This window comes from Acomys minous, assembly GCF_964271855.1.
Source record: "Acomys minous genome assembly, chromosome: 3".
Taxonomy (NCBI): Eukaryota; Metazoa; Chordata; class Mammalia; order Rodentia; family Muridae; genus Acomys; species Acomys minous.
The window spans coordinates 1,065,726-1,086,948 of record NC_140485.1 but is presented as its reverse complement, the minus strand read 5'-3'; the positions used below and the strand labels follow the sequence as shown (position 1 = coordinate 1,086,948).

At 42.6% G+C, this 21,223-nt stretch overlaps 1 protein-coding gene across 1 annotated transcript; it reads left to right on the top strand.

The window, feature by feature from the left end:
• Positions 1–10,717: 10,717 nt before the first annotated feature.
• LOC311593397 (cystatin-13-like) lies at positions 10,718–20,150 on the top strand. Its single transcript, XM_084774664.1, has 4 exons — positions 10,718–10,863; positions 14,306–14,654; positions 17,552–17,665; positions 19,997–20,150. The coding sequence occupies exons 2-4, from the start codon at positions 14,427–14,429 to the stop codon at positions 20,078–20,080; spliced, it is 426 nt and encodes a 141-aa protein (XP_084630790.1). The 5' UTR covers positions 10,718–10,863; positions 14,306–14,426; the 3' UTR covers positions 20,081–20,150.
• The last annotated feature ends 1,073 nt before the right edge of the window (positions 20,151–21,223 follow it).

Sequence of the window (21,223 nt, the reverse complement as noted above, 5' to 3'; positions counted from 1 at the left end):
GAGGGAGGACGGGGAGGAGAGGAGAGAGTAGGGGCTGTGATATTACCCCCTAAATGCCTATTTTTCCAGCTGTCTCTCCCCATGCTCTCCTTCCCCCATCTGATCCTTCTTGTTCCCATCACCACCTATCCCCAGTCCACTCACAACATCTATTCTAGTCCCCTTCCCCACCTATGGCATTTCCTCTTTATTTTTTTCTGGCTCTGTAGATTGTAGTGTGATTATCCTTTACTGAACAGTTAATATCCACTTTAAGTGAGTATAAACTACTTGAGACACATCTCTTTTAAATGTAGTGTTAGGTCTGATTCAGAAGACCATGTACCCAATATGAGCCAGGATTTATCCACCTTGTCAAGTTGACAGAAGATTTTTAATATTTCTTCCCAGATAGAGGAAAGCCATGGATCTCAAAGGCATAAGGCCTTAACCACTTACCCAAAGCCTGTCTGCTCATCTATTTCCTGTGTGAGAATGAGCACTGACTTTTCTAAGGGCTTGATGGGGCTGAAAGCAGGACATGGTCCTTCATTAGCACCTTGGCAGAAACTTTGCTCTTCTAATGGTGGGTACAGTTAGACACACCAGTTTATTTGTAGTCTGCCAATAAACCAGAGGCAGACGGTCACCAAGACTTGGTAGCTCCTGAGAGTATGGGGAGCAGTCCCAGGTCCAGGATATCCTCTTTTGATAATTCTTTGTGGAGCCCTGTGAGGTAGAGGCTGTGAAGGGCTACTTCCATGGGGCCAAACCCTGGGACTAACCCATGGATCAGTGGAGGACATTATTCTTCCCCAGCCTCTTACCATATTTTGACTTCCTGCCTCTCTGTAGCCATAAAGCAAAAGAAAACACTAGCCTGAAATATGGAAAATGCTAAGGAAGCCAGTTTTCTCTTTGAAAGCCATCTTTTTGCAGTAGTAATTAGATTTTGGGTTAAAAAAACTAAGGAGTCTGGACTGGAGAGATGGCTCCGAGGTTAAGAGCACTGGTTGCTCTTCCAAAGGTCCTGCGTTGAAGCCCCAGCAATTACATGGTGGCTCGCAATCATCTATAGTGAGATCTGGTGCCCTCTTCCAGCGTGCAGGCATACATGAAGACAGACCACTGTATAAATAATAAATACGTCTTTAAAACAAAAACTAAGGAGTCAGTTTTTCTTTGAATACCTTTTACTTCTTAACACATTATGCTCTCAGTTTGTCTGTTTTTGTATTTGGGGGTGAATTTAAAATCATAGTTACATAATAGGTTTTTAATATTTGTGCTATATCTTTCTGAGCTCCAGAATCAGTGTGTGTGTGTGTGTGTGTGTGTGTGTGTGTGTGTGTGTGTGTGTGTGTGTTAATGATGTGTCTCACAAATGAGCCATTCCTGTCATCGGACATGTGCTGTGTTGGTTTCATGGTTCTGACTGCCAAGCATCCATAGGTCCCAGGAATCCACCATGGCTAAGCTCCACTAATGGCAAACAAACCTTTGGTCCATGATACATGTATCCAGTGTTGGCTGTTGAGCAGCAGGGGATGGACATGGCGCCAGGTGAAATAAGGGCTGTGATGATTCTGACTGAGGGACTCCAGCTCCCAACAGCTCCTTCTGTCTTCCCCTGCCATGTGTCTTCTCCTACTTCTTCAACAACATGAGGTGAAGAGGCAGAATAATGTCTCCAAAATGTCTTTATTCCAGCCTTTCGAACCTGTGAGTGAATAGGCAAGTCTAAATGGTTCTGTGTTTCCTGAGCCAGTATGCCCTTCACCTCAGCCCCTGTTAATCATGTTAGTGTGCTGAAAATGAAATCCTAAAAGCAAAACACCTTTCTCAAATAACCAGAATACAAAGTGGATCTGAAGGATAACCATACTACTTCTACATATTTAGTGCATTTCCTTGCTTTCTAAATTACTTGATAGCTCAACAGGCCTAGTTAAAAGAAGCCTTTGCACATGTCTTCCTCTGGGTGCAGTTTACCCTGACCTCATGCAGAACTGGCTCAAGAGGCTCTGGGGCTCTTCCCTCACATATGTTCTCTGCTGTAGATGAGCATCTTCAGGAAGCGGTGACTCAGTGACTGGACAGCCCCCTCTGTGAAATCTGCTGCTCTGTACTACCACTCTGGCCAGCTGCTCCATCCTTTTTACACAACACTTGTCATGTTCATCTGCTCCTATGTTATGAACCACTCTACCAAGAAAAGTTCCTTGCCCAGTAGGTAATACTCTCCTGTGTAGGGACATACCACACACACACAAACACACACACACACACACACACACACACACACACACACACACACACATATACCTGATATGTGTCAGAGTATTCCTCCTTCCTGCTCTACTGCATCTCTGTAAGGAATGGAGTCCCAAGAATTTAATGGACTGGAGAACAGACTGCCTGGACACTGGGACACACATGGTGCATGAACGGAGGGAGAGCCTTCCCACTCCCCACATCTCCTCACACAGCGGGGCTGGATACCTGCTGATGGGGCCTAGATGAACATTGCTCTTCTCCACCATGTTAGAACACAAAGAAGATGAGTTTTGCATCTTGGCCTAGTGACGAGACTTAGACTGACCAGTAGGAGGTGATATCTGATACTTCTGTGGGACCGCCAAGGACCCACTTTCCGTGTCTTCAGGCCTCAAAACCCATCCAAAGCCAGCTCCAGGTTAGTTCACTAGACGTTAGATGCTATTTCAATCCCGTTTCTGTTTCAAGGTGTTTGACCAAGTAACTTAACACCTCGACCTTTCCTGTGTCTTTCAGGAGCATCATACACACTTGCCTCAGGTAGGGGAGCTGGGGCTTGGGGGAGAGGCAGGGGTGGGTGAACAGCTTCCTGTACCCTTCAGGTGAGCATGGGCTTCTGGGTCCGAGCTTTGAATATGTTCATATACGTACAGTACACTTACACCTGTTGCTGATGCTGCTGGGCGAGACAAGGGGGACAGATGGCAGAGTGGGCAGGAGAAGAATCTTGCTTTCTGATATCGCCTCCCACTGCTCCAGCAGTCCTTGTCTCAATAAGAGTTGAAATTTTAGTTCTGTAGTCTTTTTTATTCTTGAGTTGACACAGTTTTTTTTTCTTCAATGTACAAGTAGGCCAAGGTCAAGTGTAAAACAGAGACTTGTAAAGGTTCTGGCCAAAGAACAGAAGACTCTCATTGGATGATGGGGAGGGTACTGACCAATGAGTCCCACGGTTGCATTTGTACAGCTTGTGCCCTTCCATCGTTCTGACCAGGAATGCAAGTCTGGGGCCAATGTCAGAAAGGTGGTCACTGGAGGGTAATTATGCAGATATTTTTCTCCCCACAACCCTGTTCTCTTCCATAAGGACTCTCTCTAGGGACACTGCAGTGACAGACATCTCCCTGTCCAGAGTTTTCTTTTTCTTTTTCTTTTTTTTTTTTTTCAGTTTTCTTACAGGGAACCAGTATGTCCTGTTTCTTGAACCTTGTCTACTCTCACGGCCAGAAACATCACCTATGTGCTGATGTTTACCTGGGCCCTCTGCAGACAGGCTGGAGGGGTTCTGCACATCCCCCTTGCAGCCTTATTTTGTCAGTGAAAAAAATGAGAGGATACCAGTGTCAGTCCAGAGCTAAGGTGAAGAAGTTGACCATGAGGGGCAAGCTTCACCCTTAAGAGAAGACGCAGTCTGCAGGTCAGGAATTGCTCTGAAGTCCCCTCTTGCTTCCTTCCAATGAAGGAAACCACTATTAGAATAAAATTTTCTGAGAGTCTTTCCCAATTCTCCAAGATCTGTAGCAAGATTCTGGGTTTATCTAGAACAAGGAATACATCAGAGTTAGGTCATGTGCCACGTAAAGATGTATGGTAGGCACCACATAGAATGGTAGTGTCATCATACTTTAGTGGAGCTGAACATTTTCGCCTGTCTAGTGGTGTTTGTGGTGATGCTGGCTCCGAGGGAAACATCAACTGCATCACAGCTATGTGTGCTTGATAAAGGCGGTGAATAACTATTAGTGGTTTCAGCACGTAGTAGACTATACCATCATTTCAGTGTATTCTCCTTTGTTAAGAAAAAAAGTTTATGTAAAATGGCCTGCCATGTGGCACTGACAGCAATCTCACAAATCTGATTGGCCTCATCTCTTACATGCACCAAGATACCACATGAAATAATGGACTGACAACCCCCAGGGTTCTGTAAATAGATTATATAGAATGTTCACACAACAATGAGATCACCTATAGATACAGTTCCCAGAATTTGCCCCATTATTTAAATGGGTTCCGTGACTGTATTATATGCCCAAGTTGGTTTACAAATTGTATAATCTTGTCTGCTTTGTAGAGATTGCGGACAGAATGACAGCTTGGTGGTCCTGAGCCCTTGTTCCTGTGCTCAGGGTGAATCCTGCTGGGATAGGCCCTATTTCTGGCTGTGGCTACTCTTATGGTTTAGCACTTATTTAAGAAGTGACTGGTGTGCTCAATACGGTGATATAGGCCTTTGATTCTGGCACTAAGGAGGCAGGGGCAGGTGGATTTCTGTGAGTTCAAGGCCAACCTGGTCTACAGAGTGAGTTCCAGGACAGCTAGGAATACACAGAGAAATCTTGCCTTGCAAATGCAAAAGAAAACAAAAGTCACTGGCAAATGATAGATCTATGAAGAATAAGCCACGTCACTCTTTTCTTCCTAGCTTCATTGGGTTTTAAAGAGTGTTAATGACAGGACATTCTCCACAGTTGAGTAAAGAGTGGGGACTGACTTTCACATGAACTCTGATGCCCCATATTTGACCACATCCCCTAGATGGGGAGCCCTGGTGGCACTCAGAGGAAGGACAGCAGGCTACCAAGAAGAGACTTGATACCCTATGAGCATATGCAGGGGAGGAGGTACCCCTCAGTCACAGTCATAGGGGAGGGGAGTAGAGGGAAAGCAGGAGGGACGGAGGGATGGGAGGATACAAGGGATGGGATAACAATTGAGATGTAATGTGAATGAATTAATAAAAAAAATAAAAGTTTAAAAAAGTGTTAATCAAATAGTAATGGTGCTGACTTTGTGGCCTCAAGTGGACAAACTCCCGTGACACCACTTTCTCTTTGAGAAATGGCACAGCATCCTGGACTTCAGCAGATTCTGGGTCCTGCAGATGAAGAAAGGCTCCAAGTGAACTGTGGAGAGCTTTGGGAGATGTCGTCACAGGGGAGAGAATCATCCTGAGCCTTTCTCTACGCTTAATCCTAACCCATCTTTCTATACAATTTACTCTTTAACTCTGCTGGAGCCTGTACTCTTTCTTTCTTTTCTTTTCTTAATATTTTAATTTATTCAGATTACATCTTGAATGTTATCCCATCAATTGTATCTTCCCAATCCCACCCTCCCTCCTTCTTCTGCCCTATTCCCCTCTCCTAGACATCTGACAGAAGGGGACCTCCTTCCCCACTGTATGGCCACAGGATATCAGGTCTCATGTGGATAGCCTGCTTCCCCTTCCTCTGTGTACCGCCTGGCCTCTTTGATGCATTGCTTTCCCAGAGGACCAGGGTTCAATTCCTGGCACCTACATGGTAGCTTACAACTGCCTGTAACTCCAGTTACAGGGAATCTGATGTCCTCTTTCAGCCTCTGGAAGCACCAGGCACACATGTGGTACACATGCATACATGCAGGCAAAACTTCCATATGCGTAAAATAAATTTAAAATATGATATAGTGTGATAAAAAGAACTATAACGGGGGAGGGGTATTTCCAGCTCATTAGAGGAGGAAGCAATTCTATGAGCACCACTACTGGAAAAGAAAAATCAAAGCAAAAATTATAATTAGCTGTGAATGAATTAAAAGAACATTAGTGATCACAAAGATATGAATGGGATAAACTTCCTTATGAAAAGATAGGAACCAAGGCCTAATAATATACATTGGATAAAAGATAACTGAAAAACAAAAATGATCAAGAATGAATAGACTTGGGTAAAAATAAGTCCTATTTTGGATTGGGTTAGAAAGATGCAATGGCAGAAGAAAGATCTGAAATAACCCTTTAAAAGGTGATACTAAAGTATCTTTAGGTGTGTTGTTGATGAGCTGGAGAAGCCAAGAGGTTTCTGTGGAAAGGGATGCTTAGATAAAGGTGCCCTGTGAGCCACCTGAACAGTGAATACCACCATCTTCCCTCCACCCGACCAGTTCCTGGCATTGTGTATAGAACATAGCCATCCAAACAGAAGACTCCAGCAAGTGCTTATACTACTGCATAAGCTGGTGTTTAATGTGTAAAGCATGGTTCATTTGGGAGATGCAATAACTATGAATTAGATCAGTGACTCAAAACGGCAAATGTTGGCAGAATGGCCAGGTGACAAGGATATGAGCCCCATCATAAACACCTGCCGTTGCTTAGTGAGATCTTGGGAACCCAAGTCAGGAAGGTCCAGAGAAGGGATGGCTCACAGTGGCATGATCATCTGAGTGTCACCTGTAGTTTTCGCTGCCAAGACTTTGGGGGATTTGAAAGTCAGGGACCAATTCCTGTAGGAGATTAGAGCCTGTAACTGGGAAATAGTGGTTCATGGGAGAGTGCTTCCTGGCAGGGAAGATGAGAGGACCTGGAGGGAGAATAAAGCTCAGCTTCCAGATCCCTTCCAAAGAAAGAACATTCAGAGTCTCAGGAGGTGGAGGTGTAGGAGTCCCACAAGAAGGCTCCTTTGATGTCCTCCTCAGAGGATGTGTGGATCCCACTTGGCACCTTGTCTCAGCTTAAAGCTAGCCTTTGATCCTACCACCTATCCACTTACATTCTTCTTCCTGTTTCTTTCTTTTTTAAGTTCCTTATCTGCATCCTCCCCCCCACCTCCCTCTCTTGGCTTTCATGTGGTAATGAGATCTATGCCGATCACTTTGTGTGTGTACAGCAACTTCCCTTACTGAGCCGGAGTTTGAGTCACAGAAACAATGATGGATTTGCTTGTCTCTTCGTTTCACTCGGCCTTTGTTTCCCTTTTTGTATTTGTTTCTCAGTGTCTCTCTCCCCGCTCCCACCATGTACAAACTCTTTATCATGGTTGGAGATGACACTTGCAAAATCTGTGTGCTTAGTGACTGATTTTTCTGGAACTTGTTCTAGGTGAGGAAATAAGCATGTATGAAGACATGCATACAAATGGTTGTTGTACTATACATGCTAATAAAAAGGTTCATGTTCAGAACAAGGCCATTCAATTATGGGCCATTACTCAGCCATCAGGTGCAACCATCTTATATGATGGGGAAAGACAGATAGTATATCAATGAGCAATTACATAATGATTTCTGATATCTCCTAAGTGCTAACAGAATGCACAATGGGACAGCAGGCTAGATATTGATTGACAAGGTAGGTAGAGTGAGGACCGTCTAAGAGAGATGGAGCTTACTAGTGTCTGACGTTCCCCTTGCTCCAAATTCAGTCTTTTATATTTCCAGCCCATGCCTGCTTCTCCTCCATTTTCCACTCTGCCATAAGCTTATGATCTGCTTGGCATTTCTTATGACTTCACCCAAATAGCTTTGGACATGACACTTCTTCCTTTTCTCTGTTTATATCCTGACTGAAGTCACTTTCTACCCCAAAATACAATATTTCCAAGTTCCAATCATTCTAGCCAAACTCCAACCATCACACATGGATAAAAGCTGGAATCCCTACCATGCCTCCAAGCTCTTCATACGTAAGCATATGATTTTGATTTTTAATGTCTCAGGCCATATAACTGGCAAAGCCTGATTGATTGATCATGGAAAAGGAACACACAAGCACAAACAGACATGATGTTGGTGAAGACTGGGCTGCTTTTCATCTTTATCCTAAAGATAAAGGGGAGCTAATGAAGCTAATGAACCAAAGAGAAAGTTTAATTAAAAATTCAGACCTGGATGTGGTAGATAACACTTATAATTCCAAGACTTAGGATGTCCAGGCAGGAGGCTCTACATAGGCTACATAATGAGACTGTCTGCCTGTCTATCCATCCACCAAAACAGCCAAAGGAAGAGAGAAGAATCAAGAACTACTGTGGAAACTAAGCCGTTATCATTTGCATTCATGATCACTTCCTTTAAGCATCCTGGGAAATGGAGCTTCACAAAGCTGGGAGAGGAGTTGGGGGTATTTGCGTATTATCATCATATGGCCTCTCTACATTAGAATTCTACTGTGTGTTCTGGGCCTTTCAATAAAGCTTTTTCTTTTCTTTTCTTTCTTTTTTTTTAGGAACAAAGCCAACGTGATGTGAATAATTAGCTTTGAAACTGAAATACCCTTGTGCCCTTGTCCCTGGCTCACCTCTCCCTATTTTCTTTCTTTGATTTTCATGACCTGTTGTCTTCATTCGTCCCCCACACAGAACCTTCTTTGCTTCGTGTTTTGTAGTCAGCTTTGAGTGCTCATGTGTAACACATCTGTTTCCTTTCAGTCTAAGCACATATTTAATTTATTCTCTTAGATTCTATTTCATAAACATTTCATATTATCTTTGATGGACACATATTTGGGTTGTTTCTTATCCTTTCTTGTGTATATGAAAATACTTCTGTCGGATACACTAGTAGGTGCTGATGAATAAGTAACCATAAATTGCTCAATAGAGATGACTAGATCACTGATTATTCACAGAGATGGCTGGGATTCCTGCTTTGCCAAGAGGCACAGAAGCTGATTTGTGAATCCAGCCTTAGCTAATCTGGTGTTGTCAAGGTTACTTTTCTTCACTGTCTCAAAAATTGTAGTATTTATTGTGAGTGGATTTAAACTTTTACTTTTGTGTAGGTTAGAACATTTTTATCTTCGTAGCATAGAGACTTCTGTATCCATTCTATAAGTTGTATGTTTATGATTTTTGTCTAAGTTTTTTATCACATAATTTCTTTTGAAAAAAATGCCTATAAATCTCTGTTTCAAGTTGTCTGAGAATTTCATGGTGCACGTAATGTGGTTTGACCAAAGCCACTCTTCTGTAGTTCCCCTATTCCCTCCATCACGTTTCCCTTCCAACCTCAACTTCATGTACTCTCTCTCTCCCTCTCTCTTCCCCTCTCCCTTCCCCTCCCTCCCCCACTCAGCACACTAAGTCCACTTGGTGATAACTATATGTGCATGGGTGCAAGACCATCTACTGCAGTATGGTAGTCTGTGAAGGTCCATATTCCTGAAGAAAACTGATTGTTCTCCAGCAGCCATCATCAATTACCAATAACTCTTCAGGTAGAAGTGGGGCTTCAATGCACCCTCCCTAACACATGCTCAGATTTGAGGTGGCTCAATTTTGTGTGTCTTCACAAAATCCCTTGTGAGTCTGTATGTGAAACAGTGCTATCATGTCTGGAAAATTCTGGTTCACCACAGTTATCTACTCCATCCTCCCAATGAGTCCTTAGGAGGAGCATGGGTGTAATACAGGCCTCTCATTTAGACTGAGTACTCTACAGTCTTATTCTCTGCATTTTAATCAGTTGTAGGTCTCTGTATTAATCACTGTGCTGTTAGTTTTATTTCAAGTTAAACCCAAGTTAAAGTTATCTGAGAGTAGGGAACCTCAATTAACAAAATTCTTCTATAAGATTGGGCAAGCCTGTAAGATATTTTCTTAATTAGTGATTGATGGAGAAGGGCCTGTTCCATTCTGTGTTGTGCTGTCCCTGGGTTGGTGATCCTGGGTCCCATAAGAAAGGAGGGGAGCAAGCCAGGAAGCACCACACCTCAATGGCTTCTGCCTCAGCTCCTGCCTCCATGTTCCTGCACAACTTGAATTCCTGTACTGGCTTCCTTCAATGATGAACAGTAATTTGGAAGCCAAATAAATAATTTCCTTCCCAAATTGCTCTTTGGTCATGGTGTTTCACCACAGCAATAGGAACCCTAACTAAGACAATCACCATATAACAATAAAAGAAGCTTCTCAGATGAGGGTTGAGAGATGCCTTAATTGGTAAATATAAAAGCACTAACTTAGGAAGCAGTTTAATGCTATATTCATTGATCAGAATAGGTCTATCACCTAGACAGCCATGAGTCTTTGACCCAATTAGTCATACCAGGCATATGTTCCAAGCTGTAGAGTGGGTTTTAAGTCCAACCATGAAGTGCATATCTACTCCTTAACATTTATGCCACTGTTGCACCAGCAGACATAACTTGCCAGGCTAATTATTACGTCAACTTGAAACACTCACAACTGGGATCAGCTTTTTACTTTTCTCCTCTGGAACAGTGTATAGAATCTTCCAGCACTATGAAAGCTAACTAGGAAGGATGAATCTTTTAGGTCAATAACAGTTTTCTGATATAAAAACCAAAAACTCCTGGCACATATTTATCAAATCCTTATCATTTGCTTCGTGTCCATCTGTTAAGATAGCTATTATTGAAAAGACCAATAAAATTTATGCAGCTGGCTTTGAGTTTTTACTTTTGTGAGTAGGCACTCACCTATATTTCTGCAAGTAACTCTAATAAAAGTCATTGCCTCACCAAGTTGGCCTTTGGTAGTTTTTTACTTTAGTCTGATTTTGGTTTCCTATCTGGAATGGCATACACTTTTTTTCATATCTCCCTGGTACAGTGCCACACAACCTAAGAGCAGCAGGGAAGAGGCTTATGGGACCTGTGTGAGGTGTCCTGAGAGAGAGCAGCGTCAGAGAGGTTGGCTTACCTCACAAAGGGACATGCAGGTATGACTACCTACTAGGAGAGGAGTCAGAGGCCAGAAGCACCTGGGGCTTAAACCCCAACAGATGCCTAACTTGGAGCAGGAGTATGACCTGAGCATGCTGGTGATGGAGAGCAACTTGGGACTAAAGGCCATTTAATCTTAGTGTTCACTGAAGACAAAGGTATCTCCTGTGGGACAAAGCAGCCATTTTAAGGCCCAGAAACCAGCAACATGGTTGAGAGCCTGGTTTAGATATGGTACAGAGTAGAGAGTTCAGGGTGGTACTCAAAGACCGGGAAAGTGATGCAGAGATTAAAAAACACAGTGACTTACTGAACAGTCAGTAACACACCAAACGAGGAGCAAGGTGATTAATGGGGCTGGATAATGTGTTTAAAGCATGGGGCAAGTGGGGTGGAGGTGATGAAGCCATGTTGCCTGGAACATGGGGGTCACATCTTGTGCCTCCTGATGCATCAACTTTATTTTGATAGTAGGTTAATGGAACTACAGTGGAGAATTGAGCAAGTGGTCTATCAGTAAACTTGTTTTGCTTACTTGTGGGGAAAGTATTTTAAAATGACCTGTCAGTACTGTTTAAGATGGAGTAGGCAAGGCCAGTAGAAATTGGAGAAATTTACCAGAGAAACAAACAGAAAGTTTGTTGAAATATGCTACAAGTAGGCAGCAGAGGAGACCATAGAGAGGAAGATGCATGGCTGATAGGATGTGGAAGGCTTATGATGGTTGAGGGGAAGTTACTTGGTCTTATGGCCCATTTGTGTGAGGTCCAAATCCAGATAGATAAATGTGCACCTTGCTATCTTATTAAGTAATAAAAATTACAACATAAGTTGTCTTTCTTGGGGTTACTCAGCTATGACAGATGCCATAGGTCACTGGGAATTATGCCCCAGGGTCAAAGTAGTTGTGACATGGTTGTAAAAATGTATTTTGTTTCTGTTTTGGGCCATTTTCTCTAGAGTGGATGCCTGAATTGTAAGTAGTGTCAATTTCATATGTATTGTACTTTTTTAGATATAGACATACCATGGTAAAGTTCAATTAATAAATTATATCCAAGGATGGACACCAGGTACCTATAAAATAGAGCAACTATGGTGTTCTACAGAAAAATTATTTCAAATTTATGAGTTGTGTATTTCTGGAATTTTCCATTTGATATATTTGGACTACAGTTTGCTGTGGTTAACCTAAGCCAGAGTAAGCTAGAATGCCACATTTTATTATTCACTTATAGGACAGGTTCAAGTGCATGTGCCTGGCACAGTTGTCCAGTTGAGAGAGCCTACTGCATGATTTGATTGATATTTTCTGTGGAGAGGACACATGGGGTCACAATAATGTTATTAGAGAATAGATGAACTAAGACCCAGAAATACACAGGTTATGTGCACCACATTCATCCTTAATGCCTAATGGGTGTTGAGTTTCTCTTAGTTTTGCCTTTAAATTTTGTGCCCAACCTAAATTTGGTCTTTCTACTTCTTAAAACTGTTGCAGTGTCTCAAGCTATTTGTCTGCTCACTGTCTATACTTTACATGCTTTAACTGGTTTGTCCAATCTTAGAAATCTCAACTCAGTTTATTATATCTGGTAAAACTGGATATCATGCACAGCAAATATGCATTCTAGGCTGTGAGTTATCGTGTGCACGTTTGCTAGACTGAGGGAGGTTAGCAGGGCGGGGCCAGTAGTGGTTAGGCCTGGAAGCCTCCACTAAGTAGCCTTAGGCATTTTCTTGGCTTCTTAATACGCCTCGTTTTCCTCCTTTGTAAAGGAGATACTCCGTACAGTCCCCAGAAACGACGGCAGTGAGTGCGTGACGTAAGAGGACTAGCATCAGGATAGTGAGAAGATCTGGGTTCTAATAAGCTGCCATGACAATGCGGAGTTTCTGGGGACACAGCTTTTGAGGCCGGTGTGGAATCTCAGGAGGGGGTTGCCACAGCTATACCTGGAAAATTAAGGACCTTGAGACCATATTTCTGCTGAGGAAGTATTTCTCATGCTGTCTATGCCTAAAGATCAGACATCTGTCCTTTTTTTTTTTTTTTTTTTTTTTGGTTTTTCAAGACAGAGTTTCTCTGTGCAGCTTTGGCTGTCCTAGACTCCCTTTGCAGGCCAGGCTGGCCTCGAACTCACAGAGATCCACCTGCCTCTGCCTCCTGAGTGCTGGGATTAAAGGCGTGTGCCACCACTCCTGGCTTCAGACATCTGTCTTCATTATGACCTTGAAAGCAAGGAGATGATGTCACTCAGTTAAAGAAAGGAAGAAAGAAAGAAAGAAAAAAAGAAAGAAAGAAAGAAAGAAAGAAAAGGAAAAATAAAAAACAAAACAAAACAAACAGAATGAAAGAAAGTGGAGTTAGGGGTGGGGTTAGGTTAGAATATGGAAGTCCGCCCAGGGAACAAATAGCTGAGGTAGGGAATATGCCTGAATTGTAACAGTAGAATTTTTATTAACTTTGAGGAAGGAGAGAGAGAGAGAGAAGCCATATGAGATCATTGTTGTTGTGTATATATTATTTTTTACATTCACAAAGTATCCTTGGGATCATATGTGTGGGATCTCCAAGCAAGGCCCTAAATCTCTCTAGTCATCAGATGCACACCCAGTGATTCACTTGACTACGTTGCCTGGCGGCAGCCCAAGGCAATAGAGGTTTGACTTGCTTTCCTAAGATTCTAACTTGAGATGCTAACTGCCAGGTCCCCAGGGAGCTCACAGTTTCTTAGAACTTGATCAAAAGGAAGGTCTCCACAATCTCTGCCTATTTTGGTATCTTACAAAATTTTCTGTTGTTATGACCAAATATCATGAATTGAAAACAATAGAGATTAATGTGCATCTGAGGTCTGTGGTTCTAAGTACACATTTGAGGGCCTGTGTCTGGTGGGGGCCTCTGCCCTGTATCATAAAGTAGTGAGGGAGCAAGAGACTAAAAGAGGTACAAAGTCACTCCTGAAAAAACTAAGCTGCTCCAGCAGTAAGAGTCCTGATTCCTTCATAGACGATGAGGGAATCATGGCCTAATTACTGGGTGAAGATTCTATTCTGATTCTAATAGGATTCACCTTAATTCTATTCTAATTCCAATCAAATTTCCACCTGTGCCTTGGAATGGGGAATTATTAAGGAACAGATGAGCAGTTTAATGAAGAGTCACGCACAGCACAAAAGGCTGGTACTTGGGGTTTCATTTCATCTTCACCAAACCCCCATATCTTCACCAATCTGGAAATTCTAACCCACTGAGACATGCTGCAGATGTTCCGTTACACAGAAACAACTGATATAACCACTATCCATTGATGATTGACCCTCAAGGCCAAAGATGAACCTCAAAGGTCCAATCTGTTTGCTTCTTCTGGGAATGCAGTACGTATTTTCGTTACCACCAGGCCCACCTAGAGCTGACTTATGTGTGGATGGAAAGAGACTGCCGTGGGGTGTGTGTGTGTACTTCTTCCTCATGTTATCACTTGGGAATACCAAGGGCTCAAATGCCAGAAATGGGATGAAAGCCAAATATGCATTTCTCATTATAGTATGGTGTCATAATTATGTCAACAAAAATACCTTCCTTTGAACCCACAGCAGTGTCAGGAGCTGAGGTGAAAGGATCCATTGATCTACAGAGGCAGCAGGAGCCTTGCTGGCTGCATCCACACCAGCTCTGGAGAGAAAAAAGCAACTTGGTCTCCTTAAATGAGGCACCATGGCCAGATTCTTACAGATCTTCCTGTTTCTGCTGATCACAGTGGACCTTGTGTCTAGAACAGTCCAAGCCTGGGGCTCACCAAAGATTGTGAGGCCATTCGCAGACATCCCCAAAAGCTATGTCTATGTGCAACAAGCAGTCTGGTATGCCATGAAAGAATATAACAAGGCCAGCAGGGACAAGTACAACTTCAGGGTGGTGGACATCATAAAATCTCAGGAGCAGGTAGGCGTGGTGTCTATTCCTTGCTGCTTTAGCCCCTAGTCTTCTGTTGGGGGAGGGGCAGAGACCAGTATCAAGGGATAGCTACTACATAGGAATGAAAACAAGACCAAAAGATGCTTCTGTCTACGATATACCATTTCACTTTAGAAGTGAAGATTAATTATATTTTCCTTTTTCTTAGTTTGAGATGGATAAGAAATGTAAAATATCAATTAAATTGGTTATAGTAACATTAAAAGCATAGGTCAGGGGCTAGAGAGATGGCTCCATGGTTAAGAGCACTTCCTTTTTGCAGATAACCCAGGTTTGGTTACCGTCACCCACATTGTGGCTCACAACTCTTTCTGACTTCAGTTCTAGGGGGTCTGACACCCTTTTCTGGTTGCTGTGGTCCCCAGGCATGTAGGTGGTGCACATATGCACATATAGGCTAAATACTCACACATAAACATAAAAACAAATAAAAATTTTAGGTGTAGGTCAGTGTTCAGAAGGGGCAGGTATAGATTTTGTGCAGTACTGAGTGCTGGTGCTCACAAGCTTGTACTGTAGCCCAACCAGAGCATTTACTTCCTGCTGGCTAGCCATGTTTTTTGTGGCTCACTCATTCAGCTTGCACAGCTCCCGTGCTATGGAGAGGAAACTGAGGCACGGAAAGTGTTGGTGCTGCAGAGTCGGCATGTAAGAGAGTTGAGACGTAGACCCAGATCCTTGTGATTTTAATCAGTGTATAACCCTGAGTGATTTGCATGGGGAGTGCAGCTTCTGAGTCATGCTGGATAGTTGGGAGCGAGGTCATCAAAAGGGAAAAGAGAGAGGTACCTAAAAAGGTCCAAAGTCAGTCAGCAAAAACAGTGACAGGCTGCCTCAGCACACTAGAACCCCCTTGTCCCCCATTTGCTAAGTAATCGGCAATATACATTAAGCTCATGATTGGTTGGTGGCTGAGTGAATTGACACTGCTTGAAATTATTTTAACTTAGAAGCACAGATGTTCTCCAAATTATAATGACTTCAGTTACTATTTAATTTATGGTAGTGTGAAAATAATATATTTTTCAATAGAAAAATAGCTTTGGAATTTCAAATTTGGATATTTTCTTTTTTTAGATTTATTTATTTATTTATTTATTTATTTATTTATTTATTATACAGTATCTGCCTGCTTGTGTGCCTGCAGGCCAGAAGAGGGCACCAGATCTCATTATAGATGGTTGCAAGCCACCATGTGGTTGTTGGTAATTGAACTCAGGACCTTTAGAAGAAGAGCCAGTGCCCTTAACCTCTGAGCCATCTCTCCAGCCCCTTGGATAATTTCTTGAGCCACCAATACTTGATAACGTATTTTCTTGTGGTATTGCCACAGCTCATAGAGAGCCCCATGGTCATGGAGAGGCAATTGATTCTGTTTGGGGTACTATACTGCTAACCTAGAGCATCTGTGAGACTGAATGTATTACGCACGTTTTCCATTTGTAGTATTTTAAAGATGTGGTTTTCTCAAAGGGAAGCATCTGTTTTGATTCTCAAGGAAGGACCTGTTTTATGCCCAGAAAATGTTTGGTAATGCCTAGGGGCGTTTGTGCTTGTCATGAATAGAAGGGCTACTTTTGGCACCTGTGAAGGCTTAGTATACATGTGTGGGGTTGAGTGAAGCATTTGATTTTTATCTTCTCCACTGAGGAGACACCTTGGCATGAGTAACATTCCTGGCTCTCTTAGCGCTTCTCTGTGAGTACAAGGACCTCTGTGTCCCCAACAGTCCCAGAATTCTCTCCCTTGTTCTGCCAGGTCAGGGTTTTCTCATAGGTGCCTTTGAGAAAAACATACGCTGTCATCTAAATATGTCCTCCTAAAAACATGCTTTGGAAATGTAATCCCTTATGCGAGGGTGTGGAGTTGTGACCCCAAGGGGAGACTTTACGCTAAAAGAAGAATTTTTACCTTTGGTATCAGTCTTCTCACAATCATTTTATTTTTATTTATTGACACTATTGTTATTGTATGTGTACATGTATATGATATACATGTATATATGTATATGTACGTACTAATATGAGTAGGCTCATTTGTGCATGTGGATGCCTGTATGAGTGTTCACTGGGAGGCCACATCTCAGTGTTGCTGTTTTCTTCACTCTCCCCAAACCTGTATCTCTTTGATTTTGCTGGGCTAGCTGGCACTTACCTTGGGCGCTGATTAGTTTTTAGAGGTCGTGGGGCTGCACAATTGATCTCCTGTCTTTTTCTTGTGTTCTCTCGTGTCCTTCTGCCCTCCACTGTGGTAGGATGGAGTAAGAAGAGTCCTACCAGATATGGGCTGTGGATGTGCAGTCTCTAAATCTTCAAAAATCAAATGTCCATTCTTTACAAATGACCTAATCTCAAGTCCCAATAAATAAACGGCTAGTTTTCATGAAGAATGCTCTTTGTTTATATTTTTCCTGAGTCTGATTCAGCGTGTACTCAACTGCATGTATGCAACTCGGGGCAGTGTGCAGATATAAACAGATCCTTGAACTTCTTTTGCCAGCCAGCTTAGCAAAATCATTGAGCTCCGGTTTCAGTGAGTGATCCAAGAAGACACAAACATTGACCTGTGACCACTCAGTGCATGCTCACCCAACCACCCACATGCACTTACGCACCAACGCACATGAATACATGCACATACTATATACATGTATACACACAATAATAACAATAACAATAATAATAATGTCAATAAATACAAATAAAACAATTGTGAGAGAAAAGTGAGACATGTGCCAAAGTAAGAATTGTCTTAAATAATCTCAAGATGTCTGCCACCTAAGTAGCCAGTGGCATATTGACTTATCAGAGGGGATACCTGGCTGTTTTCTTCCATGAGATTTAACTTACATGACTCCTTTATAGCTTACAGACAGTCTGGAATACTATCTTGAAGTAAAAATTGCCCGAACAATGTGCAAGAAAGCTTTAGGAGACAATGAAAACTGCTTGTTTCAACATGATCCTAAAATGAAAAAGGTATGTGGCTAACATAAGAGGAAATGGCCCTGGTCCCACCTCTGGGGCCCACAGCTCTGTTATACTTTTTAACTTCGTATTTAAATTTTGTTCAATTTGGTACTATGGTAGCTACACTCCAGGCCCAAGATGTTTCTATTATATATTGTTGGCACTATCCTACAAGACACACCCGCACACACACACACACACACACACACACACACACACACACACACGTATACATGTACATACAGGGAGGCACACAAACACAAGTACATATAGAAAGACATACACGTTACACATACAAATAGACTTTTTAAAGCAAATCCAATTCATTTTCTATAGCTGTTTTCCATCTGGACAGGTTTCTTCTGGGAAAGCATTCCTATGGTGTGTACTGGCAGGAGAGCTGCAGACGTGTGGGGCGGTCAGTCACACGTGGAGTGCCTCACAGAGGATTGGCTGATAAGGCTGGAGCTACTTAAGCTTCATTCCTTCGGCTTGGGGCTTCTCCGGTACAAAATCACAAAGTGAAAATGTATCCTGTTCTTTTCTAGGACTGAGGGGTGTCCTGGGATATGGATATATCTTTGCTAAAACCAGAGGCATTTCAGCCAAACCAGCATAAATTCACCATCCTGTATTCGTTCACTTTCTCATAAGGAGGTGGTCCTAAGGGGAACCTACCATTTCTATTATTATTTATTATTATTTATTATTATTATTATTATTATTATTATTATTATTATTATTTAGTGGTAGAAGTAAAAGGTATGTGTGCGTGTGTGCATGTGTGCGTGTACATGTGTGTGTGTATGTGTGTGCACGTGTGTGCATGCATGTGTGCATGTGTGTGCATGCCCAAAGGTTGGAGCTGGCTATCTTTCTTTATTTCTCTTCATTTTACTTTTTGGAGACATAGCGAGTGTCAGGAGGAAGGCATTTGAATCTATTAGGCCTGCTGTAGTATGAAAGCCCTTGCAGGCTGTGAGGCCACGCGAATGGCTCTAGATGTCCAACATACTACCCTGTGTTCAGTTTTCTCCTCTTTCTTGTTGGGATTGAGGGACATCATAGCTATGCACTTGTGTTACCAGGCCTTGTGCCTGGATGAGTACACATCACAGCAGAATCATCACTAATGTCTGACATTTTATGTTTCAATTTATGCTGTATAAGTGAATTTTGTTGTCTAAGTGTACATAGATTTTTTTAAAACTACATTCTCATGAAATATACTAGGGATAAAAGTGGTGGCATGCCCTGCAGGAAGCCTTGGTGATTGGCCACTTCCCCTTCCAGGAGTTACCTCGGGCATCCTCTGTGTCAACATAACCTAGATATAGCTTCATATAAATTGAAGCTTTTCTTTTTGCTTTTAAAACTTTTAAAGCTCATATTTAAACTGCCTGTTTTGATGCGGCTTCTTTCTCACCTTTGCTTGAAGCTGCCATTCCCATTTATATTGATGTCAAGAGATATTTCAACTTTACATTTTTTATTCTGAGTTAATGTGGATGTTTTAGGAGAGAGACTAAGAAAACAAGGGTGCTCATTGTCTGCTCTGAGCCTGTATCCTTACTTCTGAGAGACCCTGATGCCAGGTTATGTATCTCTGGGTGGTTCTTCTCCACTCAAAGGCTACTTTACTTGGTTTCTGGGCAGATTTTCTATTTCTGCTCCTGAGGAGCACGGGTTCTGTGTTACTCTTGTTGTATCCATTCCACTGGGTAGGACCCACTGGGACATAGGCACAGCAGAGGGCCTCTGTGGATCACAGAGAAGTGGGTTGTAGCTGGAGGCAGATTTGAAAGTCTGAGCAGTTTCTGTGTTCAGACAGATTCTGTGAGGAAGGCTGGCTCCTCTGCCTCAAGGCTCAAGGTTTACCATGCAGGCACTGCAGTGAGTCTGGTTGGTTCACTCTCCTAGTCCTCTTAAGTCAAATCCTGGGACCTGAAAAGTAGAGATTTATGGAATTTTCCTCTCTGTCTCTCTCTTTCCCTCCCTGTCTCTGTTTCTCTTTCTGTGTGTGTGTGCCATGTGTGTGTGCATGTGCATGTGCATGTGTGTGTGCATGTGTGTAATGTATATATGTGTGCACATGTACATACAGACCATTCTTTACCTTACCTTTGGAAATAACTTCTCTTACTAAGCTCATTGATTGGTGGGCGGAGCTGTCACTGGCCTCCAGGATATGCCTGTCTCTGATCACCTCTGCTTGGTTACAGATGTGCAACTGTGTCTGGCTTTTTTTCTTTTTACAAGGGTGTTGGGGATCCAAATTCAGGCACTTTACCATGACTTCTCCACAGCTCCCTAAGTAATTGTTCTTTTTGTCTCTTTTAGACCATGCTTTGCACTTTTATTGTTAGATCCAAACCATGGAGATTTGAACTTGCTATGCTGAAGAAGGAATGCAAAGATATCTAATCAGCATCCAGGATACCTCGCCACACTCATTTTTCTTTTAAGAAAATAAAATGCTTGCAAGACGATGGACCACCACAGCTGACCCTCTGACTGTATTAATTGTGTGTGTTCTTTGGAACTGGTGCTGTGTATGAATGATGCTACTTTCTGGCTTTGGGCATCTTCTTTTAGGTGGTCCCATCATCTCTGAGGAGAGACAATTTGCTGCCAATAAATGGGTGCTAATTCTAGCCTAACCAGCTCCAGACACAAATAGCTTATCCGCTGTCCACAGTTGCTCCATGGGTCCCTTCTTCACTCTTGTTCACACAGCATGTCGGGAATTAGCAGAGCATTAGCAAAGCTTCTGTCAGTTGCATCACCACCCTTGATGTCACCCATCACTCCATTTCAGTTTCTGATCATTCATCTGAGAAAATCAGTTCCCACTTAGCTCATACCAGGCTAAAGAATCCTCTAGCATAGACTTTATTTTTATAATCTTAAGTAAGTGTTTGGGACAATGGAGAAAGACAGTTGGCTTTCTGCATCATAGCTCCCTTAACCTCCAAGTTCTGTTTGGTCCTGAGTGGCTCAAGAATTCTCCAGTGGTTTTCTGGTTGAGTGGTGTGTTCTCCGCCTACAAAAAAATATGGGGAGGATGGCTTTGTTGAGGTCAACTAGAAGACCAGTTATAAGTCAGAGCACAGCAGGATTGTAGTTCATCTGCAGTGATGGCTACAATAATGTATGTTGCCTCAAAGTCTTTCAGGGGCTCATAGAGAAGATCAAGGTGACATACGACTCTTGGAGAGCAATGCTCCCAAACACTGCCTGCTGCCTGTGTGTGATGGGTGAGGTTAGCACACATGGACTCCTGTTATGGGCTCAGACAGCAGACATAATTCACCTTTTCCTCTTTTGACTTGGTGCCTGGCTGTGCTGAAGGGTTAAATGTAATGGCACTTTTTCTGGTCCCTGGCTCTGTGGTGGTTGGGAGCAGAGTGTGGGACTCTAAAAGAAGATGTCTTGTAAAATTAGGCTTTCTGCCCTGAGAACAGGCTGTCTCTTCTGCTCCTTGTGGCTTCTTCATGGACCCACCCCTTTCCTACTGCTGTGCACATTTTTCAGTCTGTGAGTAGCCTATCGATATCTGGGAGGTTC

What these genes read in the sequence shown, in the direction of transcription:
- LOC311593397 (XM_084774664.1), top strand. Translation starts at nt 14,427, where the DNA reads ATGGCCAGATTCTTACAGATCTTCCTGTTTCTGCTGATCACAGTGGAC. An exon ending in TCATAAAATCTCAGGAGCAG is followed by an intron (nt 14,655 to 17,551) that starts GTAGGCGTGGTG and finishes ACTCCTTTATAG; the next exon opens with CTTACAGACAGTCTGGAATA. An exon ending in ATGATCCTAAAATGAAAAAG is followed by an intron (nt 17,666 to 19,996) that starts GTATGTGGCTAA and finishes TGTCTCTTTTAG; the next exon opens with ACCATGCTTTGCACTTTTAT.